Below are 27,897 nucleotides of genomic sequence, written 5' to 3'. Positions count from 1 at the left end.
ACCCACCCCAAATTAAGTTCCACACAGAGCCAAGGGGACATTCTTGCTTCAAAAAAAATGCTGAAAGGCGACTGTATACAGCACAGACAGACAACTGGGTTAGTTAGTCAGCACATGTCAGGGACTGTGTCTTGTCCATTTTTCTGTCTATGTCTAGTGCCAGTATTTTATTATCTCTTTCCCTAAATCGCATTTCTGTCAGCCCATAAGAAATCCCAGCCCATTCAAGTCTATTATACTCCTGCACTAACCCCTGCCATGTAATGGAACTGCTTCCCTGAATTAATGGACTAAGGTTACTTTCTTCTAGGTCAGTGTGTTGTCTGTTCATGTTCTTCTATTAAGTTATCCATTTGTCCGTTTGCCCAAATTCTATCCATATGCCTCTTAGTCCCCCAGCAATCCCACCCAGGTAAGTTTGTCTGTGCTCCTCCTTGGCTTGTGGTCCTGTGCAGGCTCTAGTTACAGGTTGCGGTTTACTGGTGTCACATAGTTGCGTGGAAACATGCCGGTTTGGCCGTGACATGTCCCTTTCCACCAGTTGGGGTCTGAGTTGTCCACGACCTGGATGAAGTCTCCTCTTCTGAATCCAAGCTCCCCATCTTCCTGGGGGTCAAAGTCAAACAGTGCCTGCACATAGGTAGGTTGCTGTCGGGGTGGAAAATTCAGAGGTTATTATGTATAATCTTAAATGCGCATTCTAAATCATCTGAATCAAGTTGGTTTAACCTAAAAACTGTACACACAATATACATCTGAAATAACCAAGAAATTTGAAAGCCAAACCCAATACACATTAAGGCTCAGTGTGAAAGACTACATTGTTTAACCACCTGCAGTCCGGCCGTTGTAATTAAACGGCCGGACAGCGGCTTCTTGAATGCGGGTGGGCGTTTTTAAACATCCCATCCCGCCCCGCTCGTGCACGCAGAGCGATGGCTGTTTACATACAAGCGTTCGGGCGTCTGTAGAGACGCCCGATTGCTTGTAATATGCGTGCGGGTGTGCGGTCCCCTCCGTTGCAGCCGCTGCTGGCGATCCCGAGCTCCGCTGTGCCTGGTGTGAGCCCGGGACCAGCACAGCAGCTCTGCGGCCGGAGATCAGTACACGATCTCCGTTTGATCTCCTCCTCCTCTTCGGAATGTAGAAAGTGGTGTGTATTACATCACTTCCGCATTCCTCTGTCACTCTGCGGTACAGAAACCGGAGAGAAGCTGGTGAAGTAGGTGTTTGCTTCATCAGCTTCTCTGGGGGTCCCTAGGTGACGTTAGGGGTCTTAAAGACCCCTGTCTCCATAAAGAGGACCTGTCACTGAAAATTGGCTATCACAAAGGGGGCTTGTTAGTCCCCTATGTGAGAGCAATGAAGTTAAGTGAAAAAAAAAGGTTTAAAAGAAGTTACCAAAAAAAATATCACAAAATTAAGTCACATACAAAAGGTAAAAAAAAAAAAAACATTTAAAGTCCCTCGCCCCCCACATACACATGCAAACATGCGTCGAGTGCACCTACGTGTGGAAACGAATGTTTGCATTCATTACGTCGCACAGGTTACATATCGCCGCGAACGTCGCAGTGAGAGCAATAATTCTAGGGCCATCAATCACTGATAACACTAAACTGATGAGCGGTAAAAGCTTTTAAAGCGTCGCCTAGGGCCAATTTTGGGTATGGTAGTTTTTGCGAGTTCGCGGGCGTACGCAATTTTAAAGCTCGACATGTTTGGTGTCTATTTACCCGACGTGACCCCGTCTTTTATATTTTGCCAAAAATGTGGGTAATAATAATTGTTTTATAACATAACTTAGGGAAAAGTTTTTTTTTTTGAAATTTTCGATACTTTTTTCATTATATAGTAAAAAATAAAAACCGCAGTGGTGATTAAATACCACCAAAAGAAAGCTCTATCTGTCCCCAAAAAATGGTATAAAACTCATTTCAGTACAGCGTTGCACGACGGAATAAATGTCAAAGTACCGCAGCGCTGAATACTGAAAAATGGCCTGGACAGGAAGGGGGTGTAAACACCACGGTCAGCAAGTGGTTAATAAGTTCAGTTTTTTTTTTAAATAATTAAAACCTTAAAGGCTATCAAGAAACAAATGTACACCTTTCATCTAATGCCCCCCTCTATATACCTGTGTTAAACTTGTGGCTCTGTCTCCCCCGTGTACCTGTTGCACCTGCTCGATGTCACGTAAGAAGATCTGCTGGTTCCGGGAGACAGATGTGGACCGGTGATAATCCACCAGTTCATTCAGGGAGTTAAACTTTACTACCCACAAAAAGTATTTCCCTGCCCCATCTCGCAGGACCTTGAAATGCTGTACATCATTTCCAAACCTATAAAAGGAAAACAAAAAAAGAAATAAACCACACCTGTAAAACATTATACAGTTTGCATACAAAAAGCATGCGTACAAACTAGGGCTGGGGAAATTAACAATTAATTACCCGATTAATCGCTAAAAATTTTTGATCGATTACAATTATTTTGATCAATAATGAAAACACTCACCTCTCCGCCGGCTTCCGGGAGTCCCGTCGGAGATCCGACGTCCCCGGACATCGACGTCACCGGACTCCTCCCACCTTCCCCACGTGGCTCCGTCGGCTAACGAAGGGAAGGGGGGAGGAGTCCGGTGACGTTGATGTCCGTAACGTCACCGGACTTCTCCCCCTTCCCTTCTTTAGCCGAAGGAACTACTTGGGCCGGTGATCTGTCGACACTTATCGAGTTCTGCGACCGCATGACTTCCTGCTTCGTTACAACTAACAGGTTTGCCCAAGAAACTTGTTCTGCACGAGCGCTAGCCAAGGCATGGGCCTATACACATACAGCACAGCAATGAAGTAATAAAATGAACTAGGATCACACTAATTCAGCACGTTATTATTCTAAGTTGCCCCACTCAAGCGGTGACCATATTGAGTGGGGCACGTGAGATTAATAACGTGCTGGATTAGTGTGATCCTAGTTCATTTTATTACTTCATTGCTGTGCTGTATGTGTATAGGCCAATGTAGTTGGATCTGTATGTGCGTTATAATTAATCGAAATAAATCGATAAAAAAATTTTTGATTAATCGAACACAAAAATTTTAATCAGTAACAGCCCTAGTACAAACCAGAGGTCCACCAAAATGGAATTTCAAACCGAAAAACAAAAATTGTCAGGCCAAAACAGAAATGTTTTTTTTTTTTACTTTTCTAAAAATGTTTTATTTTATTATTTATTTTTTTACTTTACTGTCGGGGGCTCTGGAGAAATATCAGGGGTCTAAACAGACCCCCGATATTTCCATTCTGAAATAGAAAAAGAGATTGAGGACACAGAGTCCTCAGTCTCTTTTTCTGCTTTCACTGTTATGAATGAACAGGAATCATCTATGCCGAGTGTTCCTTTTCATTTATAACTTGTGGAGATAGAATGTTTACCATGTCCACAATCATGAATGAAGAGGAAGTGATGTAGAGCTTTTCCAGTTCATTCTTAATGGGGGACACAGTAACTATACTATGTCCTCAACTATTTACAAGCACTCAGCGATCAGCTGAGCAGTTGTACTCCGCTCTCCATCATGACTCGCTGTCACAGGAGGCTGAGTGAGGTGCGGGTGGAGAGCACGGCCTCTTGTGACACCGCTGACTCCTCCCCTGCACCACCGGCTCGACCTCCTGTGACAGCTGTCTCCCTGCACCGCTCTTCATCCTGATTTGCTTGAAACAGAAGGCCGAGCGAGGCAGTGCAGGGAAAAGAGCTCAGCCTCCTGTGACACGGCTGAGTACCATTTTGGCAGAAACATTTTGGCGGGTGAAATTTCACTGCAGCCCTAGTACAAACTGCTAACACTGCACAATAAATCACTATGAATTTCCTGATTAGTATTGTCGACCCGACAGTTGGATACAACTGACTCACTTGACAGACAGCGAGAAGTCTCCTGGGGCACTTTCACTTTCACGGATCAAAAAGGCACCATCATGTCTTTGTTTTCCAAGCATCTCCTCTGCTTTGGCACGTGGAATTTTGCCAAAAAACCAACTAGAAAAAAAAAAGAAAAGGTAGATGAGATATATAATAAAGGAAAAATGTCCATTATTATTGTTACTCAGCTGTTAGTTCTGTCACATGCATGGAGATGCTGTTAAAGTTGCATATTTACAACACATGACATTCAACCTCTGATCGCTAATCAACTATTAGTACATTCTTTTAGGGAGGATAAAAAGCACCAAAAATATATTCAAGGAATTTAATGGTACCCAAAAAAATGCATGCATACACATTTTTATAAAACCTATCCATTTTTAATTAATTGAATGCAAATTCCAACATTTTCATGAATTGCAAACTACCTACCGTATCTCAGGTAACCATTTCTTACAATATGCCCAAATTTCCCACTTCTTTAACAAGAACCTCCCGCTCCCTAGAATACTGCCTACCCTTTCCCCCTTTCAGAGACTCCTGTCCTGTCTTCGCCTTCACAGAAAATGCCTTTCTCCTCAATTGTCCTCTCCCTGCGCTCCTCTATGCACTCTGTGCCCCCGTTCCCCTAGCACACATGTCGCCAAGTGGGCTGCTCTCCTTCAGACTCCATTGGAAGACACCGAGCAGCTACTACTCCACGGATGGCTCTCGCTTAGGAAAGCCATTGCATGTGAATCTTGGCAGGAAATCCAGTTTAAATTGATCCATAGAACATTCTACGCATTTAACTTTCATTATAAAAACTCCCCTCCGAATTGGTTGACCTCCTGCCACAAATGTCAGGTTTGTTCAACGGACTTGGAACATCTGATATGGTTATGCCCCCACATCCAATTATTTTGGTCAACTGTCCTTTCTTACATAAATTCCATCTCGGGTTCCCAGAGGTCCCTCACACCTGCTTTCTGCCTATTCCATGCATCAAGCCCCGTAGTAATGCCTATTCCTCTGGACCTTTCCCACTCTCCCCCCTCCTTATCGTCCCTGAAAGACCTCCTACACAAATTGTCGTCACTAGATAAATTGGATGCCCATCTCAACCAAATTCTGACAACTAGGTTCTTCCTCACCTGGACCCCGTTTCTATTGACCAAACTAGATACAGCACGGCTTAAAGAGGTGATGTCCTTATTCCAGCACGTTTAGGCACTTTCAAGTATTCAAAACTCATGACCTTTGTAACACAGGTGGTTATAAATGGCAACTGCTTCACCGATGATAGAAATAGTGTCCTTGAGCTTAGGGGAAACGTCAGAAGACATATCCTCTTCCTGATACGACTCCTGAGAACTAGAAACCGCTACTTCCTCTTTCTCCTCCTTGGCTAGTGCTTAAGCAGGCAGAGGAGAGTCAAAGGCAATCTTTAAGGTAGCAGGAAAAAAAAAATTCTTGGTTGTGGCCCCTGAGTCAGCCTTGGAGTGGGAGTTATGCAGGGTTGTCCCACTGGTTTGCCCAATCACCCAACAGTAACTTAACTTCCTGTGTCCTTTGACGTACTATCAAGACATCAGTGTTTTCTGATAAATAAATTACATGTATAATACCGATATGGCTAGGTATGCTGAACTGCAATATGCCATCAAAAATAAACCAACTATAAAGAAGCTAAAATCAGAAACTTGCAGCTGTTATCTATGGTGCATTACAAAGATAACAAGCTAGCCAACTGTTGCTTACTTGCACCTTTAGCAAATAAACTTTCTGCACAAGGCTATTGTTATACCAACTCGTACAAATAGGTTGGCTGATTCAGTAACCTCTAAAAGGTTACTGTAATACTGTAAACAAAAGTACACAATAAATGGAAGTAACTCGATGTGTATCAAATAACAATCTTAGATATCTGCAAATACAACCCTTCAGAAGCAACTTTTGCTTCAGAATAGCAAAAGTGCAAGGTAAGGGTCCCATCACATATTCTTACTTCATAAAAATACAATTCCAGTAGAAATCCCATTCACATTTATGCCCAGTAGTTTTGTACATTTAAAAAATATATAAATAGACATAGGACATTCTGCATTTGTTTGTTCACATGGCCTTTTGAAACATATAGTAAGGGCACAAAAATACATGTATCATGCCGTCTTGTGAGCTTCTAAAGCAGTGGTTGTTAATGTAAGGGAGCCGCTGACAAGTCCTGAGGGCATTTATTTATTAGGATGGAATTAGTAAGACATTAAAACAGAAGTATTCTATTTTGTTTCAGGACAAACCTGTGCTATTCCAGAAATGCTGCTTTTTAGGAGTTAATGAAAGCTTTAATTTAGAAGATCATTTTTTTCCCTTTCTACACAAACAAGAGAAAAACAATGAGGGGAATTTATTCAAACTGGAGAAGACAGAAACTGGAGCAGTTGCCCAGGGCAACCAATCTGCATCTGTCTTCAGTGTGCTCAGTTGGGATTTGAAAATGAGAGATAGAAGCCGATTGGTTGCCGTGCAAATCTGCTCCAGATTTTGTCTGCTCCAGTTTTGATAAATTCCCCAAATGTATTCTTCTTAATGTTTAATATAACATTAAGACCTGTTCACACTGCAGTAAAACATGCATATTTACAAAGTGCTACTACAATGTGCGTTCGGTGTGCAATGCATTGCAGAGGCAATCATTTTTAGCAGCAAATCAATGGACGAATGCAATGCAATGGTTTGGTGTGCTGTGTTGGAAAAACTAGTACATGTCTGATTTTCTCTGTGCTGTGATGCATTGGCAGCCCATTCAAATGCATGGGCTGCATTCACGCAACCCATGTTAACGTCCGCTCATTAATGCACTGCAACACAGGCATCTGTATGTGCTCTTTGAGAAGATCAAGTTGGGTATACTTGGACAGATATTAAAACAGCGGTGATATCTGACAGGTTTAAAAAACCAGCTTAAATCACACTCGCCTATTAGCCCTTGCCAATGGAATGGGGAATTTTCTGGAGAAAGAGGACGCACTGGTACCTGGTGCGCCCTTTTTTACAGCATGTAGAGAGGCAAGAATGTATTTTCCAAACAGAGGCAAAAGCCTTTTTTTTTTTTTTTTTTAACAAACTCAGTGGATTGCCACCACTTAGGAAGTCCACTCTATACACTGTGCCGCTTTTATGTGCTGGCATTAGATATGTGGGGTGACATGCGAACGTGTCATTATGTTCTTCATGTCACTGATCCTTCCCCATAGAACAGCTGTGCACTGCACATTTTTTATAGATCATGTCCCTTAAGCCCTCGTTCACACCTGAACGTTTTGTAGCGCAATCTACGCTCGACGAACGCTCTACAAAACGCTCAAAAATATAAATCCCATTGCATTCAATGGTCTCGTTCCCACCTTGGCGTATTTCCGCCCGTCCCTAACGCGCTATAAAACGGCCCACGCCTGAAAAGGTACATGTACTACTTTGGGCCGTTTTGTTGCGCGTTTCCATTGGGATACAGCCAAGTAGCCTTCGGAAACGCGCGTTTGTCGCGCAACTTTTGTCGCGCGATTCGAAGGTCGCGCGACAGACGCGCATATGCAATACGCCTAGGTGTGAACGAGACCTAAACCTGCATTTTTAAGGAGACTGCAGAATTGCACTGTTGCACTGCACTCGACACCTCCTGCAACAGTGGTTCCTGGGTAGATGTGTGCACATTCAGAGGGGTTCTCACAGATGTTGAATATGCTGAACCTGCATGTCTTTCCATTCTGGAGTGTACTAATAAAGCTGGCCATACACCTTACAATTATCTGCAGATTTTCTGTGGCCAGATGGAAAAAGTGCAACAGATTGGCCCAGGTAGAGATTACTCCATCCACACAGTTTAGAGTAGATGGAGGAATCTGTTGCACCTTTTCCATCTGACCACAGAAAATCTGCAGATAATTGTAAGGTGTATGGCCAGCTTAAGACTCTAAGGGCATTTCTGGGATAGCTGGGTCTGGAAAGGGCGCTTCACCCTGGATGCCGCCACCCTGCCCCTCTCCATTTGTTGTCTCGCACTAAAGCCATCTTTAGAAAGTCATCGCAGAGGCTGTGCCTCCTACCTGCTCCCCCTTGGCAGCAGTAAAATTGTTGGAAGCAATCACTGCTCACAAGCAGAAAGTGATGTCTCATTTCATCGTGCTGGATGTAGATCGGCTAGGCTCAGGAGTGACTTTGCAGGATAAGGCCTTGTTCAACCACAGAAAGGAGCAGATCCGGACCGGAGCAGGTGCAGACCGGATCAAAACTGCGTCCAATGTATTCCTATGGTATTTTGAGCTCCAGTTCACATCGCAGCGTGCGGATCCAGACCAGATCCAGACCGGATGAAAAAAATGCGGCAAGCCCTATTTTACCTGCTCTGGATCTGGTCTGGAACGCATCAAAAACGCATGCAAGTGCCTGAAAGCCCATGATAAACGTAAAAAAACAAAACAAACCGGCCCTAAACACATCAAAAACGCATCCAAAACGCGTCTAAAACGCGGCACAACCCACTACACTGCATGTGCAGAAACCTGACCGGATCTGGTCTGCATTTGGTGTGAACAAGGCCTAAGTAGCAGAATTAACCAAAACGTGTAAAAAAAAAATAGTTGTATTCATGGATGTATTCTGTACATATACTGTATCCTGAAATGACCAAATTTCTCATTGCCACCAAGATTACAGGTGGTACTTAGACTTGGCCAAACTCTGTGCTGCTGACTGAATGAAATTCGGGTATCCTGGGAAAAAAGCATTAAACGTCGGCACAGCTTACCAAAAGGTCCCAATGACATGATTCTTGGCTCTAAAAAAAACACCCATTACATTAAATACATTTGTATCCCCTTTTTTATTCATTGCCTTTAAAAATACTTACGGGTGTGGCTTCATTTCTATATAGTTTTTTGGAATAAAACCATCTTTGCCGTTGAGCTCAGCCTTGTACCAATTCTGATCACATTCTTCGTTTAAAACCTGAAAGTGAATCCCATAGAAAAAAAAAATGAATTAGTAATTAGAGAAAGTTGTCCTCTTATGAAACAGCATGACTGTGTAAAGCAAAATATGCAATGGATTGATTTTAAAGCAGAAATATTTAAAGAGACCCAGATTTTACAAAACTAATGTACTCATTAAATATATCTGTAAATATACGTGTAAACAGTTTCCCACCTTTCTTTGTATCCGACTCCAGTAATCCCCTATGCATCAGGACTGGAAGAGGAAGGAACTTCACTGAAAGTCAATCAAGCTCAACTGCACTATGCAGGGCAATCAGTAGTCAACCAACTAATCGTTTAATCGATAACAAGTTGTCAGCTATTTTCATTATCAATTAGTTGGTTGGATTCCCTAGCTCTCTCCTCCATGCTGGGAGGAGGGCACAGCAAGCAGTGGGCGGGGGCAATAGCAAGCCTGTTATTGGCTTTTCCAATTTGAAATGGCCAGTAGCAGGCTGGCTATTGCACCAGCCCACTACCTGCTGTATTTACATTCAGCTGCCGTCTGTGGAATATTGCCACTGGCAGCTGTCATTCCCTGGATGAAGCTATTCAAGCGCCATGTGCTTACAATACAATTATTTTTTTTTTAAATTATAAAAGTTGTGGAAAAAAGTAATTTTTGGTTTCGACCTGACCAATTCTGCTGCAGGAGGTGCACTGCAGTTCCATTCATTTCAATGGCACCCCAAACGCACCTCCCACCCAGAGTGTGATCGTCCACACTTGAACGCATTGTACCGCCATGCCGCATGTTCCACTGCAGTGCAACTGCAGAAAATTGTGCATGCAGTTTTATTCTGAAGTAAACTTTGTTTGTAACATTGCATCTGTGTATTTAATTTTAAATTAAGGATGGTAGTTATTTAATCTTCTTATATCCAATTAATGGAAAAACTTATCGGCCAACTAGCTGTCAGAGCTTGCAGATAGGAGTGAGTACAGACATGGCCTCATCATGAGCTACTGCACTATCCAATTACAGAATTAGCGTTGTTGCGCACATTAGCTTGCGTTTTATTAAGCGTTTCGAGTGTGTTTAGTGTATTTTGCACATTTTTGCATGCGTTAGACATGCACACATGAAGGCACGTGTTTTTGCGAGCCGACTGAAATACTTTGCGGTGAATGCAAAAACACACACAGAAATGAGCCAACAGCTTGTGCTGCACGTTTCCATTGAAGTCTATGGGGCCAAATAGGGTTGCAACAACTAATCGGTTATAATCGATAATGAGAACGATTCTCATAATCAATTAGTTAATTTTCGATTAGTTGCCGCCGCTCTGCTCCTCCATTCTCCTCCCCGCTGGTGCTGGCTTCAGCGATCTGTGTCCCTTTCAATTCCCGCTGCTCTCCCCGCCTGTATTGGCAGAGGTGACTCTGCAATCCCCCGCTGCTCCCCCGTTCCTCCTGCGCTACCAGCCCCATTTCTCCTCCGCTACCCGCCATATTCCTCCTCCGCTGCTTCCCCGTGCCCCCTCTTTAGCCAGTGTTCTGTCAATACCTTGGACTCGAGTCCGAGGGATTAATAGAACACAGGCATCGAGTCTCTCATCAGCGGCTGGAAACAATAGCCAGCCTATTTTTGGATATTTTAAATTGCAATAGCAGGCTGGCTATTGCACCCGCCCACTGCCTGCCGTCAATCAGCAGAGGAAGACCTATTGGAGAACTTTCTCATTCACTACCCTCCTCTGCTGACTGACAGTAAGCAGGTGCAATAGCCAGCCTGCTATTGGCTTTTGCAATTTAAAATATCCAATAACAGGCTGGCTATTGCTCCCAGCTACTGCCTGCTGTGTTAACATTCAGCTGCCTCAGCAGCTGAATCCAATGAAGTGGAAAGGTGGCACTAGGGGTCTAAAAAAAAACCTGATGTCACATTAAGGAGAACCTGTCACCTCCAATGTGCCATCACATAGGGGGCTTGTGAGCGCCCCCCCCATGTGATAGCAATGAGGTTAAAAAAAAATTAATTAAAAATTCCCCTCTCAAAAAAATTGGAAATCCACCAACCCTGTATACTAACGGAAACACAAATAGGGTACACCTACATAGTAAAACAGACGATTGCGCTGCACAAGTCAGGTATCGTCACATATTTTATTTTAAATTAAAGGATGTTTTTTTTTTATCCGATTAATCGAAACAAATATTCGGCTAACTAATCGATTATGAAAATAATCGTTGGCTGCAGCCATCGGGCCAATTGCGCTGTAATCTGCAAAAAAAAAAAAGAGCTCAAAAAGTACTTTTTCCATCGTTTGGTGTTTTACAGCTTGCGACAAAACTTTCAGGGGTGAACAGTGGCCATTGAAATTAATGGGATTTCTTGTGTTGAGCGTTTTCTCGCACTTAGCTTTAAGCGTCAAAACACCTAGCTGTGAAACGTGTATTTCGACTTTTGTAGTCAAATTTGCATAACAGCTATTTTATGTTTGTTACTTGTTTCCTTATTCGCATAGCATAACTTTTTTTTTTTAAAATACATTGCTGCCTGCACAATACGTACTCAATTTTTAAAGAAAAGTTTTTCTCTGTACTGGCAATGGGGGTTGGAGGTTACTGTTTGCTCTAATTAAGTGTCTGTTCTCTGCGGACAGATCTCATCAGTAGTGTAAACTAGATTTGAACACTGTCTGTCCTAACAAAGGGTTGAAGATCTAGAAGTTTGGCTTCTTTCACTGTGTGTTAACCCCTTAGTGACGGCTTCAGAAATGTTTTTGTTCCTGGGGACCGGATCAATTTTGCCATTTTTGTTATGTGTTTGTTTAACCGTAATTTCCATCTTCCTTACTCATTGCACCTACGCAATTATTTATTTATTATAGGTATTTATATGGCGCCTACAATTTACGCAGCGATTTACATAGTGCACATTATACTGATATTATATACTGTTTTTTAAAGGACAAATTTGGCTTTTATTTAATGTGGCATATGCATATATAAATTCTTATTTTTTTTAAATTAAAAAATACAAAAAAACCACTAATTTTTCACAGTTATGGTAATAATAATAAGTATATAATTAGGGTAGCTAACGGAAAGTAATTAATAGAAAATTATATTATTTGTCCTGATTTATAGGGTATATCATATGTCTGGGTTTTCAGTTTATTACAAGTGAAATACAATTTTAGTTTGGAACAATTTTAGAACGTGGTATGTTTGTCTCCTATCTTCAATAGCTTCCTCAGCACTATATTTTAATTTTCTTATAATTTTTAAATTAAATGTATTTTTTAAAACTTTTTACAAAAATGTAAAAACTTAATTTTTTTATTTTAAACTAGGGGGCACTAAGGTGTTTTTTGTTCCCATTTACAGGGGCTTTGATACTTAGTATCTCTGAGGAGAATACAGTATTTTCCTCAGAGATACTTTGTATCCATTTGTAACACACAGCTGGCTTGCAGTTGCACAACACAGTGAGCTGCTGCCAGCTCCGTGATCACAGTGATCATCTATCGCTGTGATCATAGTGCTGTGACCACCTAATCTGCTGCTAAAGGTCTGCCTCGGACCCCAAGGGACCCAGCAACAGCAGTAACTCAATGAGCGCTGGTCCCTTAACGCACCAGCGCTCATTGTGCCGCATGATGAGATTATCCCGTCGCCGGTCATTAATTAACTGAATGATCGTGGTGGTATAATCCCATCATCAGTCGGGAAGGTGTTAATGAGCAGGATCTCAGTCTGTCCTAAATCCTTCTATTAGGACAGTTAAAGTTTCATGTTAGTGAAATTGAGAGAGAAGCTTGCAAAGGCCTGCTAAATAGCGATATGCTGTGTGAATGGGAACACACAACAAACATATACTGACGGTTTTCTCAATTTTGCCTGCAAAAGTGTAAGGCTGGGTTCACACCTAGGCGTATTGAATATGCGCGTTTGTCGCGCGTTTCGTGCCGCGCGTTTTTACAGCGATTTGCGGTAAAAATGCGCAACAAACGCGCGTTTCCGAGGGCTACCTGGCTGTATCCCAATGGATACGCACGGCAAATACGCCCCAAAGAAGCTCCTGTACTTCTTTGGTCGTAGGGCGTTTTGCAGCGCATTCCTACGCGCTGTAAAATGCCCAGGTGGGAACCATGCCCACAGGCAATCATTGGTTTTCACATGTTGAGCGTTTTACAGACCACAGGAACGCGCTGTAAAACGCCCAGGCGTGAACCAGGCCTAAGTACACTTTAAAGCAAATCTAGGAAAAAGCAAACATTTACTATATTGAATTTGGGGGTTTTTTCTCGATTTTTTTCTTTCTTTTATTTTTACCTTTATTTTATGGTTATTCTGCCATTAATATACTCCCTGGCTAGGAAGGATACTGCTCAATCACCATACTGCATGAATGGAAGAGCAGCATTGTCAGGCTAGGACAGGACTACAGAACACTTCCCCCTCTCATCCTTGCCTTAACATGGGGGGGAAAGGGGTGGAGGTGGGGTTGTTTAGACAGAGGGGACTGGGGAGATGCTGATAAAGAGTGCAATGCAGGTAGAGAGCACCAGAATTTATGAACTTGCTACATTTCTGGCATGATCAACATGTATTCCTGACAAAGCGGTAAGGTATAATTAACAGCGATAAGCGATCAATTAAAATAAATGTATTGTTTGGGGTAACATATACATTAGCTGCAGTGGAAAAAAGTGAAGTCAGGAACCCTGCCATGCTGCCAAGTAGTAAATCTCAAGAATTACTTAACAGAATTAAAAATAAAAGATAAATGATGTGTATTTAAAATCTTTTTAGTAAATTTGCCTAGTGTTAGTCTAAAAATATCTTACAGATTACACAATTGCATTTTGAACTTGAAAAAGCAATTTTGCATTCAGGTTGCACCATCGCCTGTGTGTGCTGCGTCAAAGAGGCCAGGGCTAGAAAGAAAGGCTGATTTGTCACACACCCTGTCTATCAATGTCAGTTATTCTATACACGTCAATGTTTGCCAGTCTGACCTATTTTGCATGTGTATAAAATAAACAAAACACTGAATAGACTACACATTCCCAAAAATCAGCAGCTGTTGTAGCCAAAATAAGAAGCTACAGAATGTCAGAATGGGCCGTCACTAACAGCTTCTGTCCTCTAACGACCAGAAAGAGTGATCCCTATGTAAGCAATGACATAGTGATCACATCCAGGCTGGAGGTTTCATTCACAAAATAAGCTTTCATCCTGAAAATGGCTCTGGAGCCTTAAAGTGACATTAAACCCTCAGATTTTTTAACATAAAACAATACTGTAATGTCTGCCTTACTGTAATCCATGGTAGTTTCCCTTCTCTTTGCTGCTCTTCCTTTTAGATCTGTATCTCTTCTCATGCTGGGGGAGAACTTCTGTTTTGCAGCAGACTGCCTTGTCTCTGAAATGGATACCTGGTGTCTGTGTGTAGGTTTGCAACCTGAGCCAGCACTACAGGAAGAGGCACTCAGCTGCAAAGGGAAGTTCTCCCCCAGCATGAGAAGAGATAAGGATTTAAAAGGAAGAGCAGCAAAGAGAAGGGAAACTACCATGGATTACAGTAAGCCACACATTACAGTATTGGTTTATGTTAAAAAAATCTGAGGGTTTAATGTCACTTTAAGGTGGTAGTGCGTCTTTGCTAAATTCTGTAACTGTTATGTACAATTACAGTAATAAAAGAAAAACATAATACATAAACTATAAAAAATCTACATTTTAAAAATCATTGTATCTTTGTTTTTACATATATTTTTAAATATATTCACATATATTTCACCAGGCATTAAAAGAGAACTTTGACCCAACCTTTTTTTGCTAGTTGTCGGGTCACAGGAGGACATTAGTATATGTCATTAGTATATGTCCTCCTGTGATCCGACAGAACTGGCATAAAAATCTCTAATCTCAGGATGTCGTATGCCATTGCCCACTATATGCTGACAGCGCAGAGCTGCGCTGCAGCCGGGGTGGATCCCGACAATATTGTTTGGGATCCACCCCACTTCCTGATTGACAGCAGGCTCTGCCTCTCCAGCTGTGAGCCCCCCTCTTCCGTCCATCCCTCCAGTCACCGCTCTGAGCAGGGAGATGAATGAGCGATCAGCGCTAAGTTATCGCTCAGTTCCTGATCAATAAGAGCCGATGTGTGACAGTGAAGCTCTAATTATGGGGATGATTGTAATTCCCTCTCCCTATAATTCTCCTCTAACGCATAGGTGTGTGTGCATGTGCGAGTGTGTGCTACAGTCTGCTGCTATTCATTTTGAATGGTAATCCAATGCACATGCACAGTGCATCACAATGCAAAGATGTGAACACTCAGTGAAGAGAATTCAACAAACAAGGAGCAGAGAAAATCTCAAGCAGCTGCCCAATCAGCTTCTGTCTTTCATTTTCAAAGCTTAACTGAACAAACTGAAGAGAGAATCTGTTTGGTTACTAGAGGAACTGCTCCAGAATCGATAAATTCCCCACATTGTGCGTTATGTTTACAAATGGTGCAGGTGCAATTTTATGTACACTGCGATATCCATTCAAAATGAATGCACTGCCATAAAGTGACAGTAAACTCAGGAGTTAAATCTTAAAAATGTATTCAAGTACCTTACCTATTAACAAAAATGTATCTTATTTGTGTCTCACTCATTTGTGTCTCAAAGTAGCCACCACTCTTAGCTTACGCCTGTGATGGACTACAATCTCATGTTTAGTTTACTAAATTGTATTGAGATTGTAGTCTATCACGGTGCGAGCTTGGAGCGGTGACTACTTTACAACTCACACAGGGACTATGGGGAACAAAAGTAGCCACCCTCCAGAAGGAAGGACAGTGTCACTACCAATTCAGAGATGATTTGAGGATCTACAGCTGAGTGATACACAAACAAGATACATTTTTGTTAATAGTTTGGATACTTGAATGCATTTTTAACATTCAGCTCCAGAGATTAGTGTCAATTTAACAATTCTGGTCTCGTATTCATACTTACCAATATCTATCACCAATACAAACATGTACAAATCTCAATGAGTGCCATTCTGCTTTAATGGATTGTAATCTCTGATTTAATAACCAATTATGTGCAGATGGATATCATGGAACAGAATGAAGAAAACAAAACATGTAATATTGAACAATACAAAGAAGGTTTTAAAATGGATATAAAAGAAGCAGCAGATGTACAGAATGACAAGAAACCTAATCCAGGAAATTGCAGTGGATGTGGTTTGTGGAAACTGCAAAAAGCTTTTGGTTGTTAACCATAAAAGAGGCAGATAAATGAAACAGGAATAGACGGATGTAACTGGCAATACGTTCTTCAGGTAGCCAAATGCTGCAAGCAGAAACTTTACACTGTAATGCAAACATCACTTTACACAAAGAGAAAACAGAATGGTCAAGATGACAAAGCAGACACTAAAGTTGCTCTTCACAACTAACTATTCAATTGTTACTCTTGATCACCTTTAGTATGTCCCCTCGTTTGAAGCTTAGCTCATCATCAGCTGTGGCTTTAAAGTCATACTTGGCTATGGCTTCCATGGTTACCGCAGCGTCGCTGACCTGCGGGGGGCCTTCGAAACAGAAAGGCTGGACCCCTCCGCTGCCCAACCTCCTCGATGTCACGTAGCAACACACTTGGCTTGTTAACGGTCCAAAGGGTGGAAGACGGCGGAATCACTTGCGGCCTTTAAGAAAAAAGAAAACCTTAATTACAATAGGCCACAAATGTTATATGAAAGGAATTTTCTTTTCAGCCTAGACAAAGGTTCTTAACAGGTAACTCCACCAACTAAGGGTTACTAAGGAACATGTAATGCATAAACTCAAATCACCACCATGAGCCTGTTTTTCTTTTAAAAGACAATTCCACTTCCTAAGAAGTGTTTCTCAATGGTCAGCTGACTGCACTGACCAATGAGTGCTTGCCATTTTTGAGCATAATTCAAAATACAGAGTGCAGGGCTGTGTACGGAGTAGGGATAGTACTACAGCACCGGTGGAGCGTAAGGAGCATTCACCCAAAGGTAAATAGAGCCGGGGGCGGGGAGGGGGCTAGAGAGGAGGCCAGATTGGAGAGGATAATTCCATTTTGCCAAATTCACCTGGGAAAGTGGAATTACCCTTTAAATATCTGTCTGGTATGTCCAGTGAGCTCCAAATTTGCTCTTGGACCCAACAACACAGTGCCTTTGCTGCACTCCAAAGCAGTGCTGTCAGCCCTGTTCTCTACTGCTGGACATCAGAACACGTCCCACGATCTCCATAATAATTGAGGGGAGGAATCTGTAGTCCACAAGGAAGAATTCAGGTGTTCTATCAAAGATTGTGACTGGGTTGGAATGTGTGACCGGTCACACAATTTTACGTAATCACGCCCACTTTTTCGGTGTTGAAATATTACACCGTCTATAGGTGAAGAATTCCAACGCTTTCTCAGCTGTTCCAGGGCAGATCGGCATCGCAGATGGTATGTGCAGGAGAACCGATCTGCCCTGGAACAGCTGATCGGTCCTGAAATGTCACTTCTATCCGACTTTGTGGAATGTAAGATCACACTCACAAAGTCAGATAGAAGTGACAGCTGAGAAAGTGTTGGAAATCTTCACCTGTTGCCGGTCGCACATTCCACGTTTTTTAATTACCCAAAATGAAAACCATTATTGTGAAGCTGAAATACAACTATTTTGGACAGCATTTTCCATAGAGTGACCAAACTGTATAGAGACCATTATAATAAGGGGGAAAGCAGACTGCTGTCGGTATGTACAGGCACCTCCAGTTAGGTATATGTGCCTCCCAGTGGTAGCGTGCATCAGACCAGGAATGTGCTCCTCGTCATCATCATCAAGGCCACCATACCCATCTCTGCCAGTGTGACAAACTCCACTATCAAAAGTTAAATGTCAACTGAATCTAGTAATAGCGGACTTGTTGAATTACAAGTAGCTCTGGTAATGACATACAGTCTTATCAGGGTGTCTCACAGCTCAGATGACAATATGAGAAACGCGCTTTTGGAGAGTTCTCTGGAAAAACAGCTTATTTACTTCCTCATCTTTTCGTGGTAAATTAAGAACGGCTGAAAATCTCTCCCCGAATCTTTATTCACTTGGCAAGCTTCCTGCAACATAACGGCTTCACATCACTTCTCTTATGTTATTACATATATAGAATAGAAAACCGCTGAAGTTTAATCTGCTTACGGTATATCATTTATTACCTCCCTAGTCTTCCCCGTTTACATACTAACTACATTTCTAAACAAACCCTTTCTCTTTTTATTACAAACCTTATGTTAGATACAATCACATCATCACTGGGTCGCGGTGCTTCTAAATGCAATGCAGGGAGATCATGGTTGGTGGGAGGGGCCAGCATGGTGCTTTCCTAAAAAAGAATCGGCCCTGATGCAAGCAGCGGGCTGACTGTTGGGGGGAGTTATGCAATTAAAAAAACAATCCCATGATGGGTGGGTGTCAGTCTGGAGGAGTGGGAATTCCTGGACAAGCTGTATTTGGATATTTAAAGCCCATATGGGATTTTGAGTCCCATGCTTTAACCACTTCAAGACCAGGTGTTTAGACCCCCTTCCTGGCCAGGCCATTTTTCAGTATTCAGCGCTGCAGTACTTTGACTGAAGTTTATTCCGTCATGAAACGCAAGGAAACATTTATTATTACTTGTCTAAAGACGCCCGCTCAGATCTAGAGAGCTCGGGGCGGCCGTTTTTTTACTACGGCCGGCCCGGAGGTGGTTAAAGAGCTGAATTCCAAATTAAGGCCCCATTCACACTGAGCGACATGAAAATCATGCGATTTTGAGCGATATTGCGTGACAAGCGATATTGAGCGACTTGTCGCGCGACTTTTTCCTATTTGGCTGTATGCAATCAGGAGCAATATCGCTCAAAAAAAGGGTCATGTAGGAGCGACAAGCTACCAGCGACGAGCTTTGAGCGATATTGAGCGACGAGATGTGAACAGCTCCATTGAAATGGATTGGAGAAGCTACATAGAGCGATATCGTGTGGAAATATGAGCGATATCGCTGCAAAAATCGCTCAATAAATCGCTCAGTGTGAATGAGGCCGAAAGGGACAGGTCAGGGACAGTAAATCTGAGGAGGAAAGAGTTAAGGTGGCCATACACTGTGCAAATTTCCTCAAGAACCAGCTGAAATTTGCACAGTGGGCCGACGGCATCCCTCGATCAGCAGATCGAAGGAGCCGGCAGGAAAATCTTTGTAGAAACACCTCCGGCAGCCAACGAGCAGGTATTCTGGACAGGGCCTGGAGGCAGCTGTGAGACTACAAAAGAATAGAGCAGTGTATGGCCAGCTTAAGATGATACTGGACGTCCTTCAGAAAAAAAATGAGGTGGGATACGAGTAAGAAATACGAATATAGGAGAGGAGTCTGTACAAATGGTTAAGACTGAAGGGCCGAAGTTCAGCTTTAATGAAGAACTGCTCCACACTCCACACACTATGACTGGTAAGAGGCTAAAGATACAAAACCAATACCTTGCTGAATGGTGACTACAAAATGATTTGAAATGGAAAGAAAGCTGAGGGCACTTTCTAGCGGCAATGGTTCCTGTACAGCATAAACAAAGCACTGAGCAGTTCTCTTATACAAGCCAACTGGCATTACAGTTACAACAAAACTGGGTTTGCAGCACACTGGCTGCATGTAAATCACACGGCTTATGCGAGGCAAGACTTGCAGTGCAAGATAACAGTTCTGCTGAAAGGGGGAGAAGTTATCAGACTTGCTCAGACTGTGTGGTAAAAGATATTAACAAAACAGGGCTGATTGTACACAGAAATGACAAAATAACGGAGGGTTTTCAAGCATTTAGGATAACAAAAATCTACAAACAGAAGAAAGAAAGTGGTAACTAATCTTAGGAGACAAGGCGGCTTTCAGCTGCCTGGCCTGTATAGGTCTGATTTAGTGTATACATCTTTCGATGGTCTGTATAAACCTGAAAGAGGCAGGAGTTCGTCCTAAAGGAACAAGTTGTCTGTGTCAAGCTGGGCATCATTCACTGTGTGTCAACTTAGTACAGCTTGGCCATCTTGGCGTATGCATCCACTCCTTGTTAGGCTGGCCATACACCTGCCATTTTTTTCTTCCAACCCGCAGGCTGAAAAAAAATAAAAATAAGACCCGATTCCTCCAGCAACAAGGAATCCCGCTGATTGATTTTTTCATTGCAAGCAACTGAAAGTCTGTAAATTGTGCCAATAAACCGGATTTGCAAAGGTGGTTGAACACTTTTCATTACCCTTGTGGGCAGCACTATGGTGTGGTGATTAGCACTTCTGCCTTGTAGCACTGTGTACAGTGCTGCATAAAATTGTCGGCGTTATATAAATACCAATAATAAATTCATTTAAAAAACTGTACACACAAAAAGACCACAGTCTGCAAGCAAACTTGCAACACACAGGAAATCAGTCAGGGAAGTCCGACTCATCCACCTCAGACTTGTGAAATATGGGCAAAATCCTGATCTAAGCACAAAAAATTGTAGAGGAAATGATGCTATTACTAGCCATGCGCTGTTTTTGTATCTCAGAAACAAGCCAAAGAAGAATCAATTAATAAGGGGGTTTCACTTGTACATTCAATTTATTTTATATACGGTAATGGAAAATATAACAAGAGTTGTGGAAACACCAAGCATTCCAAAGGTGAGAAAGAGGAGTCACTACAGTCCTTAAGGTCCCATACACACCTGTAAGTTTAGGTGCGATTAGGGATTCCTGCATCACGAACTTGCATTTTCCTTCAAGGGAATCCGTAAGGGCTAGTTCACACCAGCCCCAGTGCGTTCCGGCCCAATTGGGCCAGAACGCACTGGATCGCATCCCAGCCGGCTCACTGTGTTTTGGGCCGGGAGGGGGGGGCGTGGTAGTGCATTGAACTCAATGTCAAAGCAGCATCGCCCTTCAGCTGCACAGCGATCGGCCGCATGGGAACACCTGACACCTCAATGCCTGCATTCCAGTGCGGTCAGAAAAAATAGGGCATGCAGCATTTTTTCTGACCGCACCGGACCAGAATGCAGTCATTTATGTGCCACTCGTTCCGCTGTGGGCGATCCCACTGCAGCCAGAGGGCATGGCTACGTTGCCATTGACTTCAATGTACCACCACGCCCCCTCCCGCCCCAAAACAAAGTGAGCCGGCGGGGATGCGATCCAGTGCAGAATCGGGACGGAAAGCACTGGGGCTGGTGTGAACCAGCCCTAATCTGTGGTTTACAAGCAGCAGCTGTCACCCATTAAAGTTAATGATCCGGTGGCAGCCGCTGAATGTAAACAGTGACACACCCAATGTAATCACATCTAATACAATTACATGTGGTTAGGAATGAATCACTATCCCTGGACGCACAATCTGCTTTAAAATGTTTACTGTGTTCTGCATGCGCAAACAGATAAAAAAATTAATACATATACGGAGACCCACATCTAAGCACATGCCATCTGTCCAGTTGGTTAAAAAAAAGCTCTGTACTTGTAATGAAGCAAAGTAAGGCTGGGCACACACCTTACAACCATCGCAAGACTTTTGTCTTGCGATGGTTGTAAGGTACTTAAAAAAACGTACGATCTGCCTATCTTGCATAGGCAGATCGTACTTGCGATGATCGCAAGCCACGCCCCGAGGGGCGGGCTTCCGATGACCGCAATGCGCTTGCGCACACCGGCCCGTACGGCTTTTATCGTACGCACATGCCACAAACCCGCCGAACATTGTACGATGCTCGGCGGGTTTTCGAACATGTCCGTAAGTTAAAAGTCGTGTGACCTTACAGTAGTAGAGGTCGCACGACTTCCACACACCTTACGATAATCTTATTCCGTACTCGGTATTTTGGTACCGAGTACGAGTACCGATAATTTTTTTTCGGTACTCGCCGATACCAATTACCGAGTAACGGAAGTCCCATTCAGGAAGCCAGGTGGCGTGTAATGACTCGCTACCTGGCTTGCTGATTAGCCGGGAAGCATGTAAAGAGTCGCCACCCGGCTTCCTGATTAACAAGAAAGTCCCCTCTTACCTTAGTATGTGCAGCCTGTCACCCCCGGGGCCTCTCCAGCGAGAACGCGGCCTTCGTTCGGTACCCAGCCGGAGCCGTCCAATCAGGAAGCCGGGCGCCGTGTAATGACGCGACGCCCTGCTTTCTGATTGGCCGGGAGGCCGGCTCCATGCTCTCTTATCATGAGATGACGAAGGAGCATGAAGCCAGTTTCCCGGCCAATTCCCGGTGACAGGCAGCACATACTAAGGTAAGGTAACCTTACCTCACGAGGCCAGCTTCCTGATTGGCCAGCTTCCCAACCAATCAGGAAGCCAGGCAGCACGTCATTACACACTGCCCGGCTTCCTGATACCGGAAGTACTCGTGCTAGGCATCAGAGCATTTGGGCGAGTACGAGTACTTGCCCAAATACTCGGAATCGGCACCGATATCGATACTAGTATCGGTGCATCCCTAGTATTTGTGATAACCAATATTTAAAAATATGAAAAATTTAAGGAACAGCTCTCACCAAGCCTGGATCTTTCTTTTTACCAATTAAAAAACACAATGTTTATATTTGCTCTCTAAAAAGCCATAATACTGCAGCATTTAATATTAACTGTGTGCTCCTATGGTACATTCAACCACTGAAAAAAAATCTACCCAGTAGCTACAGGCTCCGCTCAACCACAATATTGGCAGAAGGAATACCAGGATAGAGGAGAACAAGTGCCTTCAGTTAGAATGGCAGCAACAAAGGCCGTAAAGCATTACCCCTATTTACCCCTACATTTTGCACAAAACTCAGGGGAACGAATGCGAAAGGTTTCTATATTTCACCTTTCAACTATTAATCCACATTAATTTTTGTTTTTAAATTCAGTATTTGCGTTTTAAATCAGGGGACAGGCTTCCCATTCTGTAAAGCAGAGGCCTATTCTAAACACAGAAGGCAGCGCTATCCCTTTTATTGGCATAAGCTCAATTCACAAAGCTAACACACCAGGAAGGATAGGGATCTGAAATCTTCCAGGCTCAAACATGTCAGATCTTGGCCGATGCAGGGAGAAAACAGATGACCGAGTACAGTCTGTATCTGATCTGCTTGAATAGAGTAGAGAGCAGGCATTAGGGGTCTAATATACCTTTAACATCTCCATAAAAAGGACCTATCACCAAACATTTACTATAGCACAGGGGCTTGTTAGACCCCTTTTGATAGTAATTGTGATAAAAATACAGTGAATGCATATCTAAACCCAAGAACAAAAATGTTAAATATTGCAGCTTACCATTCCTTAGATGTGGTAGCTGCATTTGTTTCTGTTTTTTTTCTGCCTTTTTTTCACTTGGTGATCAAGCCAGCAACATACTTCCCGTCATAGGGTGGCTACCATCACTCCTCCACTGTATCTACAGAGGAACAGGGTAACCACACTTGGACAACAGCATTATCAGCCTGTGGAGATTTAGATGGACTTTAAAAAGGTGACTGCCCCATATCAAAGGCCCTGATTGTAAGTACCCCTGTCAGAGCTAAATGGTTTCAATCATCTACCACTTTTGTAGCGTTGCATGACGGAATAAACGTCAATCAAAGTATCGCAGCGCTGAATACTGAAAAATGGCCTGGCCAGGAAGGGGGTCTAAACACCTGGTCTTGAAGTGGTTAAAGAAATACAAATATTAGACTTACTGGCATAACCAAAATATAAAATGGTTTGCCGTTTATCTGTGTTTTCACATAAATAAATGCATTTTAGCATGTGGCAATGGTCCTGGCAGCAAAAAAGCTAAAGGTTTTTAAAAAGTTGTAATTTTGTAATTTTAGACGAAGGCCACTTACAGCACCTTGAGTATGAAGCCTTGTTCACACCAAATGCAGAGCATTTTTTTTTAGTTTAAAATGGGCTTTCAGTGCATTCCAGTCGTTTTTGATGCGTTTGCATGCGGTCCAGAGCAGGTAAAATAGGGCTTGCTGCAGTTTTTTTTAACCTGCTCTGGACCTGATCTGGAACTGAATGCTGCGATGTGAACTGGAGCAAAAAATACCATTGGAATACATTGGACGCAGTTTTGATCCGGTCTGTAACTGCTCTGCTCTGCACATGCTCCACGCTTGGTGTGAACAAGGCTTTAGGGTTGCAGCACTACTACACAGAAGAAGTGTCATTTATGCGCCTCTCCTCTTGTCCATTTATAAGACATTATGTGGATGAAAACCCACAATACAGACATTTTCATGCACAAAGCCACAATGATTTTGAGAGAATGTCCTTTGGACAGATGAGACAAGTCCTCTTTCAACAAAAAGAACATCGTACCTACAGCAAAACATGGAGGAGGATCCGTTATGTTTTGGGGCTGAATTGTCACGTCTGGCATAGGGTGCCTTGAATCTGAGCAGAGCACAATAATATCTCAAGACTGTCGAGGCATTCTCGAGCAAACATACTGCCCAGTGTCAGATACTATGTCTCGGTAGCAAGTCATGGGTCCTTCAACAGGATAATGACACATAACACACTGCTAAAAGCATCCAAGAATGACTAATAACAAAATAATGGACTATGACGCCTTCTATGAGCCCTGATCTGAATGCTATTGAATGTCTATGAGAAGAACTGAAATATGCAGTCTAGAGAAGGAACCCTTCAAGCCGCAGACAACGGTAGCAGCTTACACAAGAAGAATGGGCCTAGATGTTGTCAGGGCAGAAGTCTGATTGAGAGCTACAGACATCACATGTTTGCAGTGATTGCCTCTAAAGGTTGTGCAACAAAATATTAGGCTACGGGTCCCATCATTTTTGTCCACTGCTTTTTTCATTTGTTTTAATATTTAAAAATAACGTTGGTTTAAAAATCAAACGCTAAGTCCGACTTTTATTAAACATCGAACAAACAATTATGCCAATTACTTTCGTCAGTTTCAAGTTATTTTAGAGAAACCCATGGATGGGTAACAACTAGAGGTGAACCGAAATGAAATGATTAAAACCAAAACATGAACCGAAAATAAAATAAATGTCAGGCTGAAAACGAAAAAAAACACAAACATTTCTAACCTTTTCAAATTTAAAACATTTTATTTATTTATTGTTATTAAATATTTCTTTATTTTACTGTTGGGGGCTTTGGGGAAATATTATAGTTCTAAACAGACCCCTGATATTCCTCTTTTAAAATAGGAAAAGAGATTGAGGACACAGCGTCCACAGTCTCTTTTTCTGCAGCCCCTGTTAAGGTGGCCATACACTTTACAACCATCGCAAGACTTTAGTCTTGCGATGGTTGTAAAGTAATTTAAAAAACGTACGATTTGCCCATCTTGGACAGGCAGATCGTGCTTGCGATGACCGCAATGCTGAACGGGCAGTGTGTGTGTGCGCACACTGGCCCGTTCGGCATTTGTCTCCCGAGCATCATTCAAACCAGCCGGAAATCGTAAGGCCCCATTCACACTGAGCGATTTATGGAGCGATTTTTGCAGCGATATCGCTCATATTTCCGCGCGATATCGCTCTATGTAGTTCTCCAATACATTTCAATGTAGCTGTTCACATCTCGTCGCTCAAAATCGATCAATATCGCTTGTAGCTCGTCGCTTGTCGCTCTTTCATGACCCTTTTTTAGAGCGATTTTGAGTGATATTGCTCCTGATTGCATACAGCCCAATAGGAAGAAGTCGCGTGACACGTCGCTCGTCGCTCAAAATCGCGCGATTTCCATGTTGCTCAGTGTGAATGGGGTCTTAGATTTTCGGCTGGTTTTCTAGCATGCTCCTTAGACAAAAGACGTGCGACCATACAGTAGAAACGGTCGCAAGTCTTCATTCACACTGCACGATTCTCGTACGATCGCGGGATTTCCTGCGATTCTCGTACGAGAATCGTGCAGAGTATGGGCACCTTTATAAAGGAACCGGAATCCTTTTTACTGAGTGTTCCTGTTCATTCATAACTTGTGGAGATAGTGTGTTTACCATGTACACAATCATGAATGAACAGGAAGTGATGTAGATCATACTATGTCCTCAATTATTTACAAGCAGTCAGCGATTACTGATCACTGACTGCTTGTACCCACTCTCCATCCTGACTCGCTGTCACAGGAGGCTGAGCGAGCGGTGCTTGGTCTCCTGTGACATTAATTAATGCTGCGCTGTGTCAGAAGGGCCATTTTCGCCCGATATGTTTCGGCAGCCGAAATTTCAGTGCATCCCTAGTAACAACAAATGTATCCGCATCTGTATAGGCAATTTAGCGATTTATTAGCTATGCATCTAGCTGTTTGCCTGGAGCTGAGTCACAGAATATTTTGAACCTTATTCACAAATGAATTACCTTGAGCTACAGTATAACGAAAAGGGAATTTCATAATCTTGTAGAGCTGAAAGCAACTAAAAGTATTCAGAATTAATCTCCATCTCTTATCAGAAAGGGTAAAACTTGACTTGCTCTTCGAAAAGCAAATGAGGAATAGCCGAATACCCACAAATCATTGTAGATATCAAGAAGACAGCAGGGCCTTTAACCTCTTGCCGTCCGCCCGTAGTAAAAAAACGGACGGACGGCACTGCTGCATCTGCGGGTTGCCGTCTCCAGACGGCAATTTTTTTCTGCTCGCGCGCGCCCCCTAGCGGGCACGCACGGGCAGAAAAGACCCGTCCAATGCGAACACCCGGTACCGGGTGTTTCACATATAGGCGATCAGCGGGTCCATAGCCCGCCGATCGCCTATATGTGCTCGTTCGCGGCACATATATAGTAAAGTACTGCAGCGCTGAATACTGAAAAATGGCCTGGATGGGAAGGGGGTTTAACACCGCGGATGTCAACTGGTTAAAAAACCTTAAAAAAGAAATTGAATACAATATATATATAAATATATAAATGGAAGTTACAAGCCCACTAGGTTTCTGGTAGGACCAACAGGTCTCTTTTGCACTTATTATACAGATATAGCAAAACACTTCCAATGCCTATTTAACAGACCAAAAGGAAGGAAATGCACAATAAAAGAGAGGTCAGAGACTGGACAGACCTGTTCCAGCTGGCAACTAGTTTGCACCTGTCAAATGACTATTGTTTACAGCAGTGGTGTGTATACAACACAACAAACCTTGAGGACATTGGACTACAACACCAACGGTTCACACAGAGTTCAAGTTCTGACAGCAAAAGTAAGCAATGGATCACTGATCATGGATGACTGAAGGATGCAAAACACTGCCTGCTCTCACAGATCTCACTATGCTTTGGTGGTCAGGACAGAATTTGGAGTACATGACCTGCATCCTTCAGAACAAGGTGGATTGAGAGGTACGTATCATGGCACTTTCATTTTTGGTATTAAAGTGACATTAAATTCACAATTCTTTTCCTCCCCTCACCATGCTGCTTTAAAGACTTACCCTAAATTATGCCTCCTAATCCGATCATCTTCTTCCTTCCACTTGTATTCAGCAATCCCTCCCAGCTGTGTGCACTCACCTCAACTGTGTCTCTCCTCTTCTCCCCGCCGAAGATCTCTACTGTGCATCCGCACACCCCCATCATCCTGCACGGCCATTCAAGAATCTTCAGATGGGAGCGAGCGGTGGAGACACAGGTAAGTATTTACCTATTTGGTAACTTTATTTGTAAAAAATTTTTTGCCTATATCTACTGCTTACTAGCAGTAGATATAGGCAAAAAAACCCCCCAGAGAATTTAATTCTACTTTAAGTGCTGTATTTTCCAGGGCTAATGAAATACAGAAAAGATAAACATATAAAATACTGGGTTACCACACCAAAATTATATTTTAAATCCAAAAATGTTTAAATCAAGCTTAACAATAAACACCTAACGAAGCTCATAAGCTCATACAAAACCCCAATCCAGCACTTCTGAAACTATGGGAAAGGCTCAGATATAGATATATATATATATGT

General features: G+C 42.7%; 1 protein-coding gene across 2 annotated transcripts in view; it reads right to left on the bottom strand.

Annotated features, from left to right (window-relative positions):
• Nucleotides 1-136: 136 nt before the first annotated feature.
• Nucleotides 137-27,897, bottom strand: part of GRB2 (growth factor receptor bound protein 2) — a 78,022-nt gene continuing 50,261 nt past the window's right edge. Inside the window, exons 2-6 of one of the 2 annotated variants that reach the window (XM_018561552.1) lie at nucleotides 16,385-16,608; nucleotides 8,820-8,917; nucleotides 3,923-4,045; nucleotides 2,138-2,342; nucleotides 137-648 (exon numbers count right to left, since the gene is read on the bottom strand). In XM_018561552.1, coding sequence (XP_018417054.1) covers nucleotides 463-648; nucleotides 2,138-2,342; nucleotides 3,923-4,045; nucleotides 8,820-8,917; nucleotides 16,385-16,462 — 690 coding nt within the window. In that variant the 5' untranslated portion in view covers nucleotides 16,463-16,608 and the 3' untranslated portion in view covers nucleotides 137-462. The remainder of the gene's footprint in view (nucleotides 649-2,137; nucleotides 2,343-3,922; nucleotides 4,046-8,819; nucleotides 8,918-16,384; nucleotides 16,609-27,897) is intronic. The other variant, XM_018561553.1, reaches the window with a different exon arrangement.

The sequence above is a fragment of the Nanorana parkeri genome, unplaced genomic scaffold (assembly GCF_000935625.1).
Source record: "Nanorana parkeri isolate BGI_ZX_2015 unplaced genomic scaffold, ASM93562v1 scaffold529, whole genome shotgun sequence".
NCBI classification, from domain to species: Eukaryota; Metazoa; Chordata; class Amphibia; order Anura; family Dicroglossidae; genus Nanorana; species Nanorana parkeri.
This window is presented reverse-complemented; position numbering and strand designations above follow the sequence as displayed.